This window comes from Phaethon lepturus, unplaced genomic scaffold (assembly GCF_000687285.1).
Source record: "Phaethon lepturus isolate BGI_N335 unplaced genomic scaffold, ASM68728v1 scaffold46090, whole genome shotgun sequence".
NCBI classification, from domain to species: domain Eukaryota; kingdom Metazoa; phylum Chordata; class Aves; order Phaethontiformes; family Phaethontidae; genus Phaethon; species Phaethon lepturus.
In genome coordinates, this window is record NW_010510721.1 from 1 (window position 1) to 19,985 (window position 19,985).

General features: G+C 37.2%; 1 protein-coding gene across 1 annotated transcript in view; it reads left to right on the forward strand.

Moving 5' to 3' along the window:
- The first annotated feature begins 1,240 nt into the window (after nt 1-1,240).
- THADA (thyroid adenoma associated) overlaps nt 1,241-19,985 on the forward strand; it is a 56,137-nt gene continuing 37,392 nt past the window's right edge. Inside the window, 21 exon segments of the mRNA XM_010281695.1 lie at nt 1,241-1,316; nt 2,709-2,803; nt 3,227-3,357; nt 4,123-4,271; nt 4,431-4,463; nt 5,227-5,279; nt 6,244-6,430; nt 7,103-7,197; nt 7,499-7,719; nt 8,762-9,461; nt 10,100-10,270; nt 10,414-10,569; nt 11,732-11,854; nt 12,752-12,875; nt 13,023-13,030; nt 14,328-14,471; nt 15,582-15,792; nt 17,152-17,287; nt 17,625-17,761; nt 18,184-18,342; nt 19,518-19,675. Coding sequence (XP_010279997.1) covers nt 1,241-1,316; nt 2,709-2,803; nt 3,227-3,357; nt 4,123-4,271; nt 4,431-4,463; nt 5,227-5,279; nt 6,244-6,430; nt 7,103-7,197; nt 7,499-7,719; nt 8,762-9,461; nt 10,100-10,270; nt 10,414-10,569; nt 11,732-11,854; nt 12,752-12,875; nt 13,023-13,030; nt 14,328-14,471; nt 15,582-15,792; nt 17,152-17,287; nt 17,625-17,761; nt 18,184-18,342; nt 19,518-19,675 — 3,267 coding nt within the window.

Genomic DNA, 19,985 nt, shown 5'->3' on the forward strand with positions numbered 1-19,985 from the left:
GGCCCGGGGGCCCGGCGGCGCGCTGTGAGCTGCTGTGGGGCTCGGGGTCGGTCAGGGGAGCGGGAAAAGCGGGGGGCCGGCTGCATCTTCCCCTGAGGCGCTGTAAGCCAGGCTCTTGTCTTCCCGAGGCGCGCTGGAAGGTTGGCAGGGCTGTCGTGTTTGTCACCCAGCCGGGGGCCGGCACGCTGGTGAATGCTGTCGTGTGGTACGTGCTGCCTGGGGGAAAAGGCTGAGGCTGCTTGTTTCTAGAAGAAAATAAAAGCGAGTTAACGCTTTCTGATCAGTATCATCTGGGACTAGGTAATAGATCAGGAAATCTTATCAGTGTATATAAATATGTGGAAGGAGGGAGGATGGGTGGAGGGAAGATGGAGCCAGGCTGTTTCAGTGATGCCCAGTGCCAGGACAGGAGGCAGTGGGCAGAGACTGAAACACAGGAGGGTCCCCCTGAAGGTCAGGAAGCAGCAGCTGTGGTGTGAGGGTGCCTGAGCACTGGCACAGGTTGTCTGGAGAGGCTGTGGAGTCTCCATCCTTGGAAAGATTCGAAAGTCATCTGGACGTGGTCCTGGGTAACTGGCCTGGTGGCCCTGCTTGAGCAGGGTCTTGGGCCAGGTGACCTCCAGAGGTCCGTCCAGCCTCAGCTGTTCTGTTGATAACAAGCTCAGAAGTCAGTGAAACTAGTGCACATTAAATTGCCATTATCTTAAAGACGAAAAATAACTTGCTATTTGTAACATTCATTATCGTGAACACAGAACGGGATGGTATTGTGTAAAGAAACAAAACTGCTTTGCTACACAATTATAACTTTACCTTAAAATGAGTTTTGAACAGTAAAACAGAGCAACAGAAGTTTTGTGGTGTAATTCCCATGCTTCTGCATGATGTTTTCAAACTCTTGTCCAGGAGCATGCCACAGGCTACATAACAAGTGTAGTAAAAACTCCAGTAAGCCAGTTTGTTGGTCATCCAGCAAATCCTGAAATCCCGTTTCCTATGTCTTCCATTTTGTGCCATGAAGTCTGGGTAAATTTTGGACAAAACGCTTGAAATAGTTGAGGTTGATAAAGAGCTATTATTTTGGAAAAAAAATTGCACAGATAATGCAATAAACATTATTGCAGGGCAGTGAAAAGACCATTATCATATGAAGTGTTTGTAATTACGCTTTTGAAACAATGTGACCTGTTCTGTTTTTTTGGTTTTTGTTTTTTTAGCACATATCTCTTAATCAGCTAAAATGGTTTTAAAGAAGAAGAAGGAAGTTCAGGTAGATGCATTCTTTCTTGATCAGCAGCAGCTTGAAAACCTTCAGAGTAAGTGGGTTTTTTCTTTCTGAACTAATGCGTGATTTCTTTTTCTGTTGGTAGAATGTGTTTAAGCAGCTACTGAAATTTATCTGTTTTTTTTCTTGTTATGTTTTATTTCTGTTGGTTTTGTTTTGTGTGTTTTAGGTGTGCTTGTTTTTTTTGTGGTTTGTTTTTATATTGTAATGACAATGGCTTCTTATCGTGGCAGAGTTAAAAGAATCCTTTAGAGCACCGTGTCTTTGGTTTGAAAGCTCTGTGCTTTGTTTTATGATTGGTGTGAAGATGTTAGAAGGTCCTAGGTGTGATTCCACTTCCAGGCCTGTAATTGTGTGCTACTTGAAGTAGTAGCCTTAACAGGTGGGATAACAGTGAATTTCAAAGAATCAGTGAATAGCTGAGGTTGGAAGGGATCTCTGGAGATGATCTTGAGTGTATTTTCTGTAGTCAACTTGATTTAAAATACTGTTTAAATGCTCTTTTATTTTGTAGGGTGTTTTTTTGGTTTTTTGTTTGATGAGATAAACTTACAGTAATTTTTACTTAAAAAAACCCAAACAAACCCAAAAAATGAGTAATACAAGACATAGTATACTAAAGTTACTGTGAGGTGCACCTTGCCTTCTAGTCAGCACTGGTGAGGCCACACCTGGAGTGCTGCATCCAGTTCTGAGCTCCCCAGTATGAGAATGATATGGACATACTGGAGAGTCCAGTGGAGGGTCACTAAGGTGAAGGGCCTGGAGCATCCCTCTTATGAGGAAAGGCTGAGAGAGCTGTGACTCTTCAGCCTGGTGAAGGAAAGGCTGAGGGGGATCTTAGCAATGTGTAAAAGAATATATGAAAGGGGGCATAAAGAAGGCAGAGCCAGGCATTTTTCCGTGTTGAACAGTGATGGGACAGGAAGCGACGGACACAAACTGAAACACAAGGATTCCCTCTGAATCAGGAAATGCTTTTTTTAATGCGAGGGTGACTAAGCACTGGCACAGGTTTCCCAGGGAAGTTGGGGAGTCTCCATCGTTGGAGGTATTCCAAAGCTCTCTAGCCATGGTCCTGGGCATCCTGTTCCAGGTGACCCTACTTGAGCAGTGGGGTTGAACCAGATGACCTCCAGAGCTTCCAACTTCAACCATGCTGTGATTTTGTGAAGTTGGCCTTCATACTGAAGGTGAGGCCTACCATTACATTGCAGTGAAGCTTGCGTTTTTTTTCATTTGTTAGGAAAAAAAAAAAAAATCTGTGTCAAGGTTTTATAAGGCGACTTAAGAGATTGTGGCACCAGTAGGTTTACTGGAACAGAAAAAAGAATTAAGCAGTGATTTCTTATTATAAATTATGTGTTGTTTATACTGCTTATTGTAATTCCTTTCTAAAAAGAAACTTTTCTTCCAAATGTAGGATTTTCAAAGGCTGAAGAGCAAAACCTGGCATCTCTGCTGCTGCACTGCGCACAGCTGAGCAATGGCATTCAGCAGATCCAGTGCATTAAACAAGTAAGACTTCACTGTTGTTAGCATAGTTTTTGGTAACTGACAGTGTGTCATGTGCACTGTTACCTGAAATACAATTCTAAAAGAAACTCTGTAACATTTTAAATGTTAATGTTTTAAACTGGTAAAAAGCTGTTGTTACTGCTGGCATGCACATTAGGTTTAAATGTAGTTCTAGTACTTAAATTAGCAAGGTCTGCAGTTACTGAAAATGATGGCAAGTGATACCAAGTTTCCTATTTTCTGAGTATGTATTTTTGGTATCAGAGGTGTTCTTGGAACGTTATTCAATACTTGAAACTCAAAAGGATATGGTAAAGAGTTGACAGGTTTGCACCATATACTTGGAGGAGCGGGAATTCTGCCTCTGGTAATGATGAATGTATATCCAGAGTTTTTGTTGATCATGCTTTCTGTCAATTATAGATTATGCCATTGGTAAAGAAGATGGATCAAAACTCTGCATGTGATCCCATGGTTAAAGCTTGTTTGGATATTCTGGGAGAGACATATTTTTCACTGAGTGCAAAGAATCCCTTGAAAAAAGTACTAGCAAGGTAAAAAGAATTGCATAGTAAGCCTTTTTTTTTTTTTAATGCTCTTACCTAGAAGTCAGTAATTTGTCATGCCCTACAAATTACTGCAGTTTAGTTACTGAAAATTTGTAATACTAATACATGAATATGTACTGTTTTTCTTTCTTGCTTAGTTAAAAATCTTATTTCTAAATAGTGCAATATATCACTGCATAAATAACTTGAGTGAAGTATTACTTTGTGTTTTGTTACTGGAAAGGCAACATAGTGTGTAATTAGTACTTTGAGTTTTGAAATTCAATATTAGAGTAGAAATTTAAAATACTTCTGTTTGCCAAAGTTGAGATTTTTTTTTAATGTTAAGAGAAGGCTGTTCAGATGAATCATAAGTAAACCGTGGTTTCTTGTGCCTATTTTTATTGCAATTACATTTTTCTGTTGCAAAATTACTATTGTATTTCTTTAGTGAATTTATTACAGCCTTAACATTTTTAAGATCCAGTGCTTAGCTGTTTTCTTTTCTATGTCCAAAAACATTTGTTGTCCCATTGACAGAGAACAGAATTCCATCCTGTATTTGGTTGCGTGCCAGTGTTTTACACCCTTTTGACAGGTACTCTAGCTGCAAAATTAGAACATGCGTGTTTATTTTAAAACAGAATACGTTTTCATGCAGGAGGCAACAGCTATCTGTTACTGGAGTTTTAGCTGACATTGACTTTAGTCAAGTGGATTTTTAACACCTCGGCTTGAGCTGACTGATCGTGCTGTTTCTTACTGTTGCAGTTCACTAAACGGTCTTCCTGAACAGTTTATAACATTAGCTGTACAAAGCTTTGTGTGCTGCCTTAGGGAAGAACTGAAAACCACAGACATACATTTGTACAGAAAAGTGCTGGACAACCTTGCTTCCTGTATGGAGGACTTCAGCTTAGGTATGATGACATTGAATATATTGTCTGCTGTCTTAAACATCCTCAACATTGGTTTGCATCTTGGTGTGGCACCTAATAGTAATGTTTACGTCTTTATCTATGTACAATAGATAATACTGGCTAGTATTCAATAGTTAAAATATATTTTCTTTCCTCTAGGTAGAGCAAGTATTAAGGACCTGTTTGAAGAAGGTAAAGTTGTATTTATAGCAATATAAGTTTCACTGTAGATTATTGGGGGAGGTGTGTGTGAAGAACTAACACGAGGTAGGCATAAAGATCTATCAGATCTGATTTCCTCCTGCTTAATTTTTAATAACCAGTAACCTCACATGGTACTTTTTTTGTCAAAGACTCCCTTGATTTGTACCCTTAATTTCCAGGGGTCAGTCTTGCTTTACTGAGCAGCCCTAGATACAGATCAGAAAAGGTACCAGTGAGTGATTCTTAAAGGGCTGGGGGAGTTGAGGCTACTTTATGTGAAGTATTCTCTGTCCTGTGCCTCATGATGAAGTTGGATGTGGTAACACTGAGCTGTTACCAACCAGTCTTGACTATAGCAAGCCCAGGCCTGCTGTGACAAGAGTTTTCTTTGACAATAATTTAGCAGAAGTCTGATCTTCTGGTAATATGGGATAATTTGACATATTGTGCCCTCAGCATGCCAATAATGTTCACGGCTTCTTGTGGACCTTTTATTGCCACTCTGTTTTTAGTTCTTGGTAATTTCAGCTTCTCATTAAGAACCCAGAACTCTCAATACCTCACAGGATTAGGCCAACTGGGTTGGAAGCTCTCATTTTGTACCAGGTTGTTTATGGAGTGGTAAAAACACCACTATATGGGTAACTGTTCATTGTGTCTGGGGTATGATGTCAATATGTGATTGCTTTGCTGGAATTTTTCTGTTCTATTTCTTCTTAAAATAAATTTATATGACAATTATTTTCTCTAGTTCTTCAGTTTCTGCAGAAGTCGCTATGTGACATACAGGAGGAAAACAGGCAAGTGAATTCAATATAAGCTGTATTTTTATCTGTTTTTATTTCATTCTTGCAAGATAATCTGGTATGGTTTGGAATATCACTTTGATAGCCATACATTGATGAAAGATGGGAATGCCATTTTACAATTATACATATTGCAAGTAAAAAAAAAATCTGATTTTCTTTTCTTTTGTGGCAATATGATATAAAATCAGAGAGGAAAGGAAGAAAATTAAAGGTAGTCATATTTAAGGCACTGATACTGTGTGAGAGCTACTACTTTTAAGGGAGGCCTTTGAGTTGTGGTTTTGGTTTCTGAATTGTGACTGAACACTGTAATAGATACACTTATTAAAATTCAGGTAGAGTAATACTCTTCCACTTTCCATGAGTGTTTAATTCAGTATTGATAGTGTGTTTAGTCTGTCACAGCAGTCATCATTTAGTATCTTGACATTTTCCAGCATTGCATAAAGTAAAGCCTCTTCACAGTGGTCCCTCATCATGTACCCAGATGAGAAGGGTGCTTAATGGAGTGGTTTGTACATTAAAAGTTTATATGTTGTCTGTCTTCATGTTAGAAGAAAGTTTAATCATAGAAGTATGCTTTCTGCATGGAGGAGCTGCTCAAAAAATGAGAAAGGAGCAGCACTGTGTTTAGTTGGTCGTCTTGGAAAGTTTCTGGAAAAGTTCAGCTCTGCTCAGGTAGGAAAAAAACGAGTGAAAGTTTGTCCCAGGAACGTGCAGAAACTGTAGTAGATTTGTCATTATGTTTGTTAACTTCATTTTAAAACACCACCCTTGAGTCTGCTTCTTGTTTTCCTCTAGTTATGTGTCTGGTCATCTCAAACAATACATTAGTTTTTACTGTTAATTCTATCTGAAGTTGGCAGAATGTAGTTTTCTGGGGATGGTGAAGAATTATTTTAATTTCATTTTTGTGCGCATGTGTGTGTCTTTTTTTTTTTTTTTCCCTTGCCAGAAAGAATCATGGAAATTGTATTGTTCAGACTCAATTGATGCACGATTTACTGATAGCCATTAAAGTTTCAATGACGCTTGTACAGAAATTACAAGAAAATATCCAGGGAAGTCTTTGGAAACACCATGAGTCTTTTGTTTGGCAAAGTATGTGTAGTTTACTGAAAAGCTCCACAAACTTCCTAGTGGATGGTAAGTTTAGAAACATTCAAACCCAAATATTTGTATTAATTCAGTCTTGTTGTCTTTGCAGTAAACACAACTTGTATGTATAAAAACTTGTTTTACTCTGAATGGAAATTGTACTGCTGAGACTAATGGGAGTGGGAGCAGTAGTAGGTCTGTTGGTGAGCTATGATTTGTACATTGTAATTTTGGAGTGTACAGTTTACCCTGTCTTACTGCAAAAAAAACGATGTAAATGCCATTATTAATAATTTAGAAACTAGCAGAAATACTTTTGAGACTCACCGCATGTCTGTGCCTACCAAAAATTTATGTATCTGTGTGAGTTATGCTGTGAGAACTGTTTATTGGTGCACTGTAAGTAATTGTGTTTACTTTTTATACATATATATTTGTGCGGTAGAATTTAATATAAATGTCAGTAAGCTCTGCCACAGTTCTTCTTTTCTTACTGGGCAGTTCTGTATTTTCTATCTGTTAAAAGGTACTAATAGTTTCCTATTCCACTAGAGTATAAATTTGTTAATACTCGCTATCCAGGCGGACACTAAAGATTTGTGATTATGTAACTATAAGTAGTTTAGAAAAATTCAATACCATCTTTATAATTTTGATACATAGTTCTAGCACACAACGTTTGCTGCACCTTACTGTAAAATATCTCTCTCTGCCTTGTAGGAACTCTCTTGCAAACTGTTCAGTCTACTTCAGGGCTGGCCGTTATTCTGTTTACTAAAGCTATGTATGAGCCAATTGAAGAATTGCCTTCCTTGGTAAGTGTATTTCTTCAGTAAAGCCTGTGAAAGGTCATAGTGGTGTTAAGCTGTGTTACCAGTGTTGTTCAGAGGCTTTGCTGACACTTAACAGCAGGACCTGCCAACCTCTGTATCAGTCTTGCTGGAGTGTAAATCCTTTCTTCTTTCCTTGCCATATGAAATAATAACCTAGGTTTTTGAATTTGAGAAAAACAACGTACAAGAAATCTCTTCAGATCTTCTAAGATTCTCAGTTATGCGCAGAACAGCTTTTCTCCTGTGCTGAGATACCGTAATGGGTGTTACTTTGCTATTACAGGTCAGCAACTTGCTTCTTGGGTCAGTTAAACACGCCGGTCTGCCAGCATGGTTTCTGAGTAACTGTGGGACTCTGTGTACAGACGAACTCCCTGACTCGGTCCTTCTCTTTCTTTGCCATGGAGCACTGGCTATGCTGGAATGGAAGAATGGCAGCATGGGTGAAGATGGAGAGAAACTACTACTAGATATCGTATCAGTCTTGTTGTCTATGAGTTCAGAGTAAGCCTGTGTTTTGATTTGTGTTTCATGTTTGGGGGGAGGGGGTTGGTCTTTTTCCTTGCATTTTGCATGGCTCGTATGGTCCTGGTGGAATATATCTTTGCTGTTTTCAGTGTAATTATATTAATTTCTGCCACAGGTTTTGTCGTCTTTTTTAATATATTCAGAATATATTGTTTTATACATATATAAAATATGTATAATATTATATATATTATAAACTCTATAAGTTTGTAAAATATGTCTTCATATTGCATAGGCAGTTCTAAGTTACAGTGTTCTCTTACATGCTAAAACGAAATGCTGTTTTTCCAGCATAAGTGGGATTAGTTTATCAGCTATTTGGTGTTAAGGTATGGCAGAATTGGTTGTTACGTTAGACAGATAAACTTTACTTTCAGGACATCACTTCCCATGCTATTGAAAGTACAGAAGAAAACAAAGCATGCCAATGAATGGAATAGTTGAAGTAAGATGGTTTAGTTTTTTTTTTTCCTGGTTGTAAGCATTCATTGCTTGCATCCAATGAACTACCAGCACTATTGGATAGGAAATTAAAATGTGTATTCAGTTCAACCTTTGTTCCTGCCTTGGAGGTCAGTTTTGTGATTTTGTTTTCGCATGTATATAGTACTTAGTTTTTATGGTTTTATATGGCAATGAAACTTTTTCCTTATATTTTCAAGCAGCATGCAGTAAAATAATGTTGCTCGAATATTAGCATGTGCATATTTATTTAAATTTTTGTTTTTCTAAAAGCAAGTGTAGTGGTTTGTCAGGTTTTTTTCCTCCACATAGGTGGTTTTAGCTGTGATCAGTTAACACCATGTTAGGTGACTGAGCATATATTTTGCAACATCCAATTTATCACCTCCTTTTTGTTAGTTCCTTTTCTTCAATGAATGGTTAGTGTCTCCGTTCCCATTTTAGTTGGAGGTAAACTAATGTGATATATAATTCTCTTGAAATAAGAAATACTTTTTTTGAAAAAAGTAACAAATGCAACTAATGAAACTTTTTTTTTTTAAATTCTTTTTAAAAGGTTAAAAGAATGCAGTATGGCAATGTCTTTATCTAGAATCCTTGCTATTTGGACTAATTCAGCACTAGCTGCCCTCATTTCAGGCTCCCCAAGTTTAAAAATCAAACTTAATGGGAACTCGGACATTATTGGGAAGCTGCTGGAATACATTTATACACACTGGGAACACCCTCTAGATGCTGTTAGACACCAAACCAAATTGATATTCAAGAATATTCTTCAGATACACCGAACCACCATTATTGGATCCAACGAAAAATCAGACCCATTCTTTGGAAGGCTGACAAAGCGATTACTAAGCTTGGAATGGCACGTGAAAGGAAAATATGCTTCTCTTGGCTGTCTTGTGGAGTGTGTGGGCACTGAAAATATACTACAGTTGGACAGGACAATTCCAGCACAAATCTTGGATGTGATGAATGATCAGTCTCTTGCACCCTATGCTAGTGATCTTTTGGAAACTATGTTTACAAATCACAAAGCCCATTTTACTTCGAGGTTTCAAGAAAACACCTGGATTGACCACTGGCATAACATCTGGGTTTCTCCTCTTCTTGTAATACTGTGTGAAGGGAGCCATGACCAAACTACTTATATAACAGATTACTATTTACCAAAATTGCTCAGATGTAGCCCTGACAGTCTGAGCTACATGATTAGTATTCTTCAGGCTTCTACAGATGTTAATCTTGGTAAGAATATAAATATCGTATTTGTAATTATGATTTTTTTTTTAAAAAAAATCTCAGTAATGTGATTTCTCATCTATTATTATTGTTAGAATTAACTTGGGAGAAAAATTCCAAATGGTTATTATTGCTGTTAGTATTTCAAGGTGGAATTCATAATAATCATAAGTGTGTCTTCATGCCATGAACAAAATAATTAGTATTCTAACTGTGGGTGCCTTATTGTTCTCTTTATCTGCCAAGCTTTGTTACCTATCAGTATTTTTACTACTATTTTTTCTGTTCTACTGTTTCTTACACAGTCATGCCTGATAACAGGGCTTTACAGATTGGTTTTTGTTGCATATGTGTGGATACCAAGAGTTATGTTTTTTCGGTAGTTTTTGACATAATTGAGTGTAATACTAAAAGAATGGCTTGTGAGACACCACAAGGTCCTTTTTCCATATGACATGTTGAAGAAGCATCTTTTTGAGAACCAGGCAATTTGCTACTAGTTGTAACCTATGACAGACTCTGTCTTTTGGGGTTTATGGGGTAGAAAATAAAAGAGGGAGCTAGAGGTCATGTGTTGGAAGTATGAGGAGTTTCCAACAAGCCTTGTGATTAGTACAATTGTTTATTGTGTTAATCAAACTGTAATTATTACTGATTTTCATTTTCTTTAGGCTCTTGCAGTACTAGAGGAGCTCTTGGAGCACTGATGGCATGCCTGAGAACAGCCAGAGCTCACGGACACCTGGAACTTTCAAATATCATGAGCAATGGTCTTGTATCCACTGAATGTATAAAACAGGGTCTAGTTCATCAGCACAATCAGGTAGAGGGACAAAGGGGGTTTTGTGTCTTTAAATTAGAATAATTGCCTTGATACTAAATACAGTGCTGTCATTGTTTTAAAACAATGACAACCTTGCAGGTGTCTGTTACTCTTATATGCTTAACATCTAAATTATCTTTCAGGTTTGCATCGATGCTTTAGGTTTGCTTTGTGAAACCCATCGTAGCACGGAAATTGTGTCTGTGGAAGAAATGCAACTAATCCAATTTTTTATGATGTACAACTTGAACAGCCAGTCTCCTTCAGTAAGGCAACAGATATGTTCTTTACTGAGAAAGGTAATTTAAAACTATAAACGATATCTAATGTGCTTATATAATAAGTTTTACAGCATTTAAAAATAAATAATTCTGATGATGTTATGAAGTTGCTCATCTGAAAGAGTAGAAGCTCTAAGACCAGGACTCTGTTGTATGTATTACGCAACTGAATGATGATAAGTCATCTTAGGCAAGGATGGGTTAAACAAAAAATTAAGTGACAGGCACAGTAATGGTAGTGAGTGTTACTTAACCTGTCAGCATATGTGCACTTTGCCGATAGCGAAACAACGTGCCGTAGAGTAAGCAAGGAACCATGTGTTGCCTTTGCTGTGGACTAAGAGTGTGCTTAGACACTTAGCGGACCTCAGGCATGTTCAGTGTCACTTGATCAGCCTCAGCACCCTGACTTGGAAGACAAAGTAGAGGAGTATTGAGGGAACAGCATGACATGTGTTGTTACAGTCTGGAGGGACTGAGAGTGTCAACATTGTGGAAGTTGCCAGGCTCATGTATGGGAGATCATGGTAGAAAAATGTGGATAAAATGAGGAAGCCATGTATGTATAAACAACTTTTTGGAAGATGTTAATGGCAAAAGAAGACAGTGTGGAAGGAGAAAATAATTAAGTTGAGATGGGGGAAAAATGAGGGAATAGATTTGGCAGAAATGAGAGAGCAGAAGTCCGTCTCTTTCCATTCTTGCCTGGTGCGGACTGAGGAATGTGAGATGGAAAAATTGTGTTACAGGGAGTGAAATAAGAAAGGAAATAATACTAGTAGGCAATAAAAGAGCTGGGGGAAGCCCTCCTGAGGCAGTCAAGCTCTCTAAGAGCCACTGAAGCTGTAAAAATTATATGCATTAATTGAGCTCTTTTTTATAGAGGATCATATGTTTCACAGCTAAATGGGGAGGTGGGAGGAGAAGACTAAGCATTAATTTAAGGAGGAAGGTGGAAAAAGGTGTTGGAGGTGCAGAGGGAGAGAAAAGATGTTGGTTGCAAGAGAAGTGTGGAGCAAAAAACTTGGTTTTGGAGAGGAGAGAGAAGGATCTATTCTGTGTAACACTGCGTGCAAACTTACAAGCAATACGATCTGGAAATTAAGCTGAAAATCACCCTTTCCCTTATTTATCTGTCAATGATTCTTGCCTTACCCATGTTTTGTTTTTGTTTTAAAAGTTATTTTGTAGGATACAAGAAAGTTCCCAGGTGATTTATAAATTGGAGCAAAATAAAACCAAGCAAGAGTTACTTGAAATCTCAACTAAAAGTCATCCTTTGGGGATTTTGCAGCAATACAGAGTAAGTTAGACTGCTAGAGATGCATGTGTAAAAGGTGGAACAGGATTTCTGAAAGGTAGTTAATTGTTCTTGAGAACACTTCTGGATAAGTTAGGCTGTGACTGTGTTAAGAAATAGTGCCATGCAGAAGGAAGCAAAACAGTGCTGAGGACCTTGTCCACTCTATATGGGCTCGTGCAAGTTAATTTTGACTAAATGTACTGTTGTCTCATGAACTGAGTGCCCGTTAGTATTTGGAGGGTATCTTTAAGCTTAATTTTTTCCAAAAGCAGTCAAGGTTATTTTCTGAGGGATTGCTCCATGATGTGAACTGAAACAACGGTAAGTGGGGAGTGACTGGAGATGTACCCCCAATCCAAACTAAAATTTTCAGGTAAATGTTCTCTCAGTTTAGTAGAAAGTTTTAAATGATGTTTGTTACTTGGACTTGAAATAGAGGTCCCTTGAGCTTCAGCCTTTTCATTCTCTCCAGAATGATCAGTGAGAGAATGAATGACAGAGCTTCAGTGTGAAGACTTTTTTTTTTGTATTTGTCCTTTTTCTTTATTTGAAGGCTTATAAAATCAGCTTTTTTCTGTTAAACTGTTTCTTGTCTTGAGTTCTGCTTTTCTTTTTCGACTGTTTTTCAAGGTTTTGATACAATGGCCATCTTTTTCTGGGAGTGGGGAAGGGGAACTTTTTTTTGAAAACAAACTATTATCCAGTCTTCACTCTATTCTATGAAACAAGAAATTTGTCAGTACTATGAAGATAGGCCTCCCATTGCTCCAAAATTAACTGTAAGGTCATAATTTTTTGAGTAACATGTAAAGCAGAATGTCCTGAGTTCAATTACTTTGACATTTGTTTGTAGGGCAGCAAGCAAACTGTCTTAAAATCTCTTCTGTGATTTTTCAGCATTTCATGTCAGCTGTATGTGACAGACTTTTCGAGGCACTGTTTCCTGGTTCATCACACCCAACTAGATTTTCTGTGCTAACTATTTTAGGATCAATAGCAGAAATATTTTCCGCTCCAAAAGGTGAGAAGTCTAATGTACAGGCTGTAGGAATGGGAGGTATTGAAGAAGATTCTTTTATGCCAGCTAGTTAATTTCTGTCAAAATAAAATGGCATTCTTAGTACTTAATTTCTATGGCATTTCCTGTGTTGCTTTCATTTAGCTGAAGGAAGGATAGTAAGTTTTATTGGAAAATGGAATGTTGAAGTAAATACAAATATTTATGGCCTATTGAATGTCTTCCATGAATTGGTATTTTCTTGCATAGCCTGTTTTTAGCAAAGTTTTTCAGTGAATTTTTGTTATAATAAAGAAAGCTTTTGGACAAGCTTCAATATATTTGATAACTTTACTCCCTTTTTCTGTTCTAACGTCTTTATAATAGGTAATTTAAAAATTTGAGACCATAAAAACCCTTGATTGAGAATGCTTGCCTATCATAATGATATTACTGTATGAAATAAGGAACACTTTAATTGGACAGTGTATGATGTTGTGCTGCTGTTATTGTAATTTTTCTTCACAATGTTATGACAGCTTCAATTCAAGAAGTATTAGAGCCTTGGAGTGTTGATGGTCTTCCTAAATCTTGTGTCTGGATTGTATGGCCAACATTAAAAAAAAGTCTTCAGTCTTAAATTGTAATTACCATTTTTTAAAAAATAATTGAGACATGTAAGATAAAAGTTGCTTGTGAGGGGGAGGAAAAAAGTACCTTCTTGGTGGGTCGTCTTTTCTTAAAACCCTTGATAAATCATGAACACATTAATTTTATTATTACAAGTTTGTGGTATGGTGTTGCTGTTTGTTTGGTTTGGGGTTTTTTTTTTAATAGAAAGTTGCCTTGAGAGTTATTTATAGCAGCGTTAGGATTTTAGAAGCCTGACATTACTTTTATAAAGGAGATTTAGCTGGTGCTGGGTTCTGTGCTGGAATGTGGTGCACTTTACATCTTAAAATTTCTGTCTACTTTACAGCATTAGGTCAGTTGCCAGAAGTCAGACTCCTTTAAATCTAAATTAAAAGCAAAAAATTGTAATGGCTTCCATTTTATTCTTATCACCCACACCTCCACACCACCCTAAAAAACCCCTGCCACAAAACACACCGAAGTTTTAAACTTTTTTTGAAAGGAATTATGTTCTGATATTACATACTTTCAGGAAAAGAATTTTTAAGTATAACTAAAATAAAGGTTATTCTCAATGCTGAATTTAATGTGAATAAATGGGATTCTGGGTTTGGCAATAAGCTATTTTCTGTATTACTGGGAGTCATTTTTTGGATATGGTAACCTTTTTTGAACAGTAAACATGGCATTTTAAGACCTATTAAGAGAAGTAAGTAATGCTTTAGCTAAAATTTCACTTCAATGCTTCTGTTAGTATAGCTAAGCAAAATATGAATGCAGTGCTTATTCTGGAAAGAATTACAGCAAAACTATGTAAGGCATTGATTTCTTTGAACAGGCCAGGCACAAGTTTTTCAGCTGGATCAGGAGATCGATTCTACTCGTGTCCAAACTTTGATCCAGTGTTTTGCCAGTACTTTTGAAGAAGTGAAAATTCTAGCGTTTGAGGTTTTGATGAAAGTACGTGATGTTGCATTTAATTTACAGGTATGTAACTAGAAGTAGTTCAAAGGCAGTAATTTCGTGAAAGGTGAATGTTATGTATTAAGCCAGGTACTTGGATTAGGGACAAAGCATAATGCTGAAAATGGGAAGTCAGTCCAAGCTGACTGCAGTAGTGTTCATCCCTAGCATCTTCTATATATTTTCACACAGCTTCTGCCCTTAATGAAGGAGCCTTGTTTCACTGATGGATGAAGGAGTTTGGGCAGTTCGTTGGGTATGACGGTGAACTATCAAAGAAATAGTTAATGCAAACTCCTTGCTTAGCTGTGGATTCCCTTTGTAAATCATAGAATCATTAAGGTTGGAAAAGACCTTTAAGATCATCAGGTCCAGCTGTCAACCCAACACCACCATGCCCACTAAACCATGTCCTGAAGTGCCACGTCTACACGTTTTTTGAATACTTCCAGAGATGGTGATTCCACCACCTCCCTGGGCAGCCTGTTCCAATGCTTGACCACTCTCTCGGTGAAGAAATTTTTCCTAATACGTAGGCTAAACCTCCCCTGGTGCAACTTGAGGCCATTTCCTCTCATTCTAAATCTAAATGATTGAGGCATTTTGACTTGGTTACTCTTGTATTTTAAGAAATTCAGCTCTGTGTTTCTTTTCCTTTCTGATTGGTCTCAGATTTAATTTTTTGATTGTCTTTTTATTTCTCCCAGATTTTACCCTTTGACTCAATACTGTTTTTTCTGTTTATTACTTCATAAAAAGTTACTTTTAAATTCAAAAGTACAGGTGAACAAATACTGCTTCCCAATAAACCATGCTTCTTTGTGATGTCTGTTAGCAGATAAAATACAGGATTTTGAAAACAAAAACATCTTCCTGTGAAGTGCAGCATGTTTGAATACTGCTTTATAAATTACTGTCTCCATCCTCAATGCGTGTGTAATTGTATCTTTGCTAAATACATACACATGCATGCTTTTAGTCTAAGGTGGTCAGTGTACAGAATAAGTGTTTCTTAAGAAATATGTACCAGCAAACTTACCGAAAAGCAGGGTCTTAGGTTTCAGGGTGCAAAGCAGCTTAATTAAATCAATATGGGAGCTCAATAAAATTACCAGTATTTTTTTTTTTCCCCAGGATTATGAAAATGTAGATCTCCTATTCCAAGCAGCAATGGATCTTAGCACCAGTACCAAGCCATATGATTGTGTCACTGCTTCATATTTGTTGAACTTCTTAGTACATCATAAAGGGCTACAGCATATTTGTTTAGGAAAACGTGTTGAGCATAAACCCCAGATGGATGAAAACACATCATTAAGTACAGTGGAGAAGAACACTTTAGCAGGTAAGCTTTTAGGGAAATTACACCCCACCTCTGTTTTTTATATTTATTTGAAACCTGACTGCTTTTCCTTGAGGCTTTTGGTAGGAGGCATAATGAGTAAGAGATGCTGATTTCTAATAGGATTTAAAATATATTTTGTTTTGCTGTTAAGAAGCCAGGTGCCTTAGTAAGATCTTAATCTAGTCCTGTTCGTGTTGAGGCTATCGCATGTTCTCAGAAGATGGCTTTTGTTACTATTTTGATCAGAGGGAAGGTGACATTGAGGCCCTGGTAGTTAGTGTGATGAAGCTGTGTACATAAAGTGCAGGAAAGGAACCTCTGCTTCCTCTAAGAGCTTGCTCACCCAGAGCAAAGGCAGCCATGGTTGGTTTGTGTCATATTCCAGTACTTGATATTGGTAGTGCTGCCCCTGGGAGCTTTGTTCACTTGGAACCGTTTTTCTGAGTGATTTGCAGTCCTTCGTATATGTTGCTACAGTAATTAGACTTTGCATGTGAGATATTTTTCTTTGTTTTAGTGTTTCTGGATGAAAGCTGAGAGGCTGTAGGCCTGGCAGATTGCAATAAAACTAAAATCTTTAAATTCGTTATTTGTAATAAACCATTGGATGTAATTTGTAGTAAACTTGCTATTGTATACTTTTTTGTGCCGTTATTGGCCTCTATACAGATGCCTACGAATGCTTTCTTTATATGCAGTGAAATAATGATTTTGAGACATGGTTGTGGTTGCCATACATGAAGAAAACGCATGGGTAACTCCATGTCTCATTGTTACAGAGTATCTCCTGTTGATAGTTATACGTAGTTCATTATTAGGCTCTGTAATTCATTTTGATTCTGACATTGAGATGCTGCATGGCATAAATGTAAATAAAATAGGCATGTGTATCCTTGAAGATCGGGCAGCTTCTTTAGTGGCAAATTTAAGATTCAAGTATTTAACCGTAAGCTTCTGATCTTTAATACTCTGCTGAACTGTTTGTTCTATTAACCTGGCCCTAAGGGAGAAGTCTGACTTACAGTATGCGGTCGGTTATTTCACTTGACTTCTTCAGAGGCTGTGGGATTGTCCCCGAGTACAGGATCTGTGTTGTGCTATTCACAGCTGCTGTTTGATTCAGGTAGACAGACTAAATTGCCTACAACAAATATTGCTGGAGTTTAGGTAACTGAAAATCAACAATAATTTTTATTTAAAACAACAAAAGAGAAAAGTGCAAACAAGGAAATTGCTGCGCATTTTCCATTGAATTGTTGTGGAAACAGGCTTTTTTCCTATTCCTTTAAAGCAGATTTGTTTCTTAAACAATCTAATATATGTATGTATAATGCTAATCTGTATTTCTTAAAATTTTAGTTATCAAACTTTTGTTGGTGAATGTTGAAGAAGAAGTATTTCAAGCTAAGAAGTCTCTGCTTCAAGCAGCAGCGTCATTCCCAATGTATGGGAGAGTGCATTGTATAACTGGGGCTTTGCAGCAATTACCTTTTAAGTAAGTAAATCATATGGCTAAATAGTGAGTCCTAACTCCATATTTAAGCACAGTGGAAGAGCTGCTCAGGAGAACATAAAAGCATACAGTGTTACTAGTAATGAAATCCAGTACCTGTGTCTTTTAGAACTCTTATGGGCTGCTGTGCTGTTTAGCTAGCTGTTGGATACTTCCTTCTTGTGTATTAAACTTTGTCTTACAACCTTTCAAACGGTACCCTATTTATAGTTTTCATAAATACTGTTGTGGAATTTTTTGTAATTTTGGTTTCTTCTTTTAAATGTAAAATTATTTTTAATCTGTGTTGTGTTTGGTTTTTATTTGTTGTTTTTTAAAGTAACTTGACATTGGTAGCTGAGTGGAAGGAAATGGTGGCCAAGCTCATTCTGATGTCATACAAACTCTCTGCTGTAGTATCACCAGTAGTGCAGAGCTCATCACCAGAGGGTCTTATTCCAATGGATAGTGAATCAGGTAAACAAACAAACAAAGAAAAGCCCGAAAGAATTCTGTTAAAATCTGAAGCTCCTGAAGTTCTATTTGTCTTGCAGCAATTCAGAACTAAAGCTAGCCCCGCTCTCTTTCAGTTTTTCATGTTCTGTCACAATCTTAAGCCATTCTTTTAACTTCTGATAGAGGTTGTCCTGACTTCTGCACTAAAAAAAAAAAAAAATTAAAAAAAAAACCTGTGGATTGTGTAGTCGCATCAAAACAGATGACTGTAAAGTCCAGTTTTCTTTCTTCCCTAATCCTCCTGATCACCATAGTTTTGTATTTGTTTTTTACTACTAATAGCTTTCTTTTGTACTTGCATACCCAAAATGAATTACATTTGTATAAAGAACTGGAAGTAAAAAACAAAACTATCTTAAATATTCCTCTCGTTTACTGTGTAGAAAGTACTGGTCGCCTGCAGATGATTCTGCATGAGATACAACCACAGGACACAAATGATTATTTTATGCAAGCAAAAATTTTGAAAGAACACTGCAAAGTAGAGTCTGAAAAGCTGGCTGACGACAGGCCAATGGAAAGTATTTGCACAGAAATGAGAGGTAAATCCAATGCTGTATTAGTAATTAAGATATTCTTTATAGACCAGGCATTTTATGTGAGTGATCAAAATTGGAAGTTACTTGCTCTGTGTAACGTTTCCCTTCTTCAATAAATCTGTCAGAAGCTAGTTATTCATGGGCATGGTTTTAAGGACTAATTCACTGTGTTGCTGGAAGATTGTGGTTAATCTCTCTTAGAGCACAAGTGAAAATGAGTTGTTTTGATATTGCCTTATTGCCTTATGCCTATTGCCTTAGCTGCACTGGCCAGGTAATCTTTAACACCTTTTCTGTCAAGCGTCGCTTTTAATGCGTTTCTTGTAACTGATTTCCATCTCCACTGTACACAAGTGGGGAATACCTTCATGCAATAAAACTTGTTGCATGAAATTACATAAGCAGAAGCTTCTGTTTGAAAAATTCCAGTGGTAAAATGTTAGATGGTATTTGTTTACTTTAATGAATAGCAGCTATGAAATCAAGCCTTACAGTGATAAAGGAGTTGTAAACTTTGTAGTATTTAGTGTATGCCAGCATAAACTTATAGAATATCTGTACATTTTTACATTTAACAGCTCATGCAAGCTTTTTAGGTCTTCAAATAATTGAACTTTCTTTCCTCCCGTGTTTTTTTCCCTGTGTTTAAAATAGCTTTGGTTGAGCCATATGTTTTGTTTCATGAAAGTAAGTCTGTAAATACGGTAAAGTGGCACAGTGGCCACCAGATGGGGATGTTGCGTTAGAAACGTGATCCCTTTGCCTGGCCTCTTCCTATGGGGGCATCTGGGTTAAAAACCAGGTAACGTACAGTGATGGCTTGATGACTGACGTGGAGTTTGCTGGAGCCTGGCTCCAGAGTTGTAGGTGTTTATACACTTCAGTGTGCAGGTGAATATGAATTGTGACCAAAAGACACTCTTCAAAATACCAGTTTCCTGGTGAAATGGTATACTGCTGCTTTTTCCAAGTGGAATAAAGTACAGTGAGTGTTTAGGAGTGGAAGCAATTAGGATCAGCAGAACTGAATTATCTTTTGAGCTAACAAGTTTAGAAATTTTTTTTTTCGTAGTTAATTGTGTTTTGTAAGAAGATCAGACTAATTAAAAATTAAATTACAAGTCTGTGTCTGTGAACTCTGAGTTACACTATTACATTTGTTGATTTTTATTTTTAAGGTAAAGACAGACAAACATGTGATGTCACAGCCCAAATGGTTCTTGTATGTTGCTGGAGAAGCATGAAGGAAGTATCTCTGCTCTTAGGGACACTGTGTAAACTTTTGCCTTCGCAGGCTGCATCTGAACCTTCAGATGGGCTGATTACTGTAGAACAGGTAGGGAAGTACTTATTATAAAACCTTCACTTTCTGGTTGGGATGTAAGGCAGTTTTCAGAAAACTTTTTTCTTAAGTTTACATTCTGAATGGGATAAGTATTTTTTTTTATTGCCATGTTCTCATGGTTTTTCTTGTTTTATTATACTTGGTTAACAGTCTACTTTTTGGTAAAGTGGTATTCGGAAGGCATAACTATAGCAGTAGATAAGCGAAGAAGTTGTTGTACATAGCTAACAAACTCAAGGAATATTAATTCTAATTGTATTTGGTTATTTATAAGATGTATGCTGTGTTCAGGCATACCAGT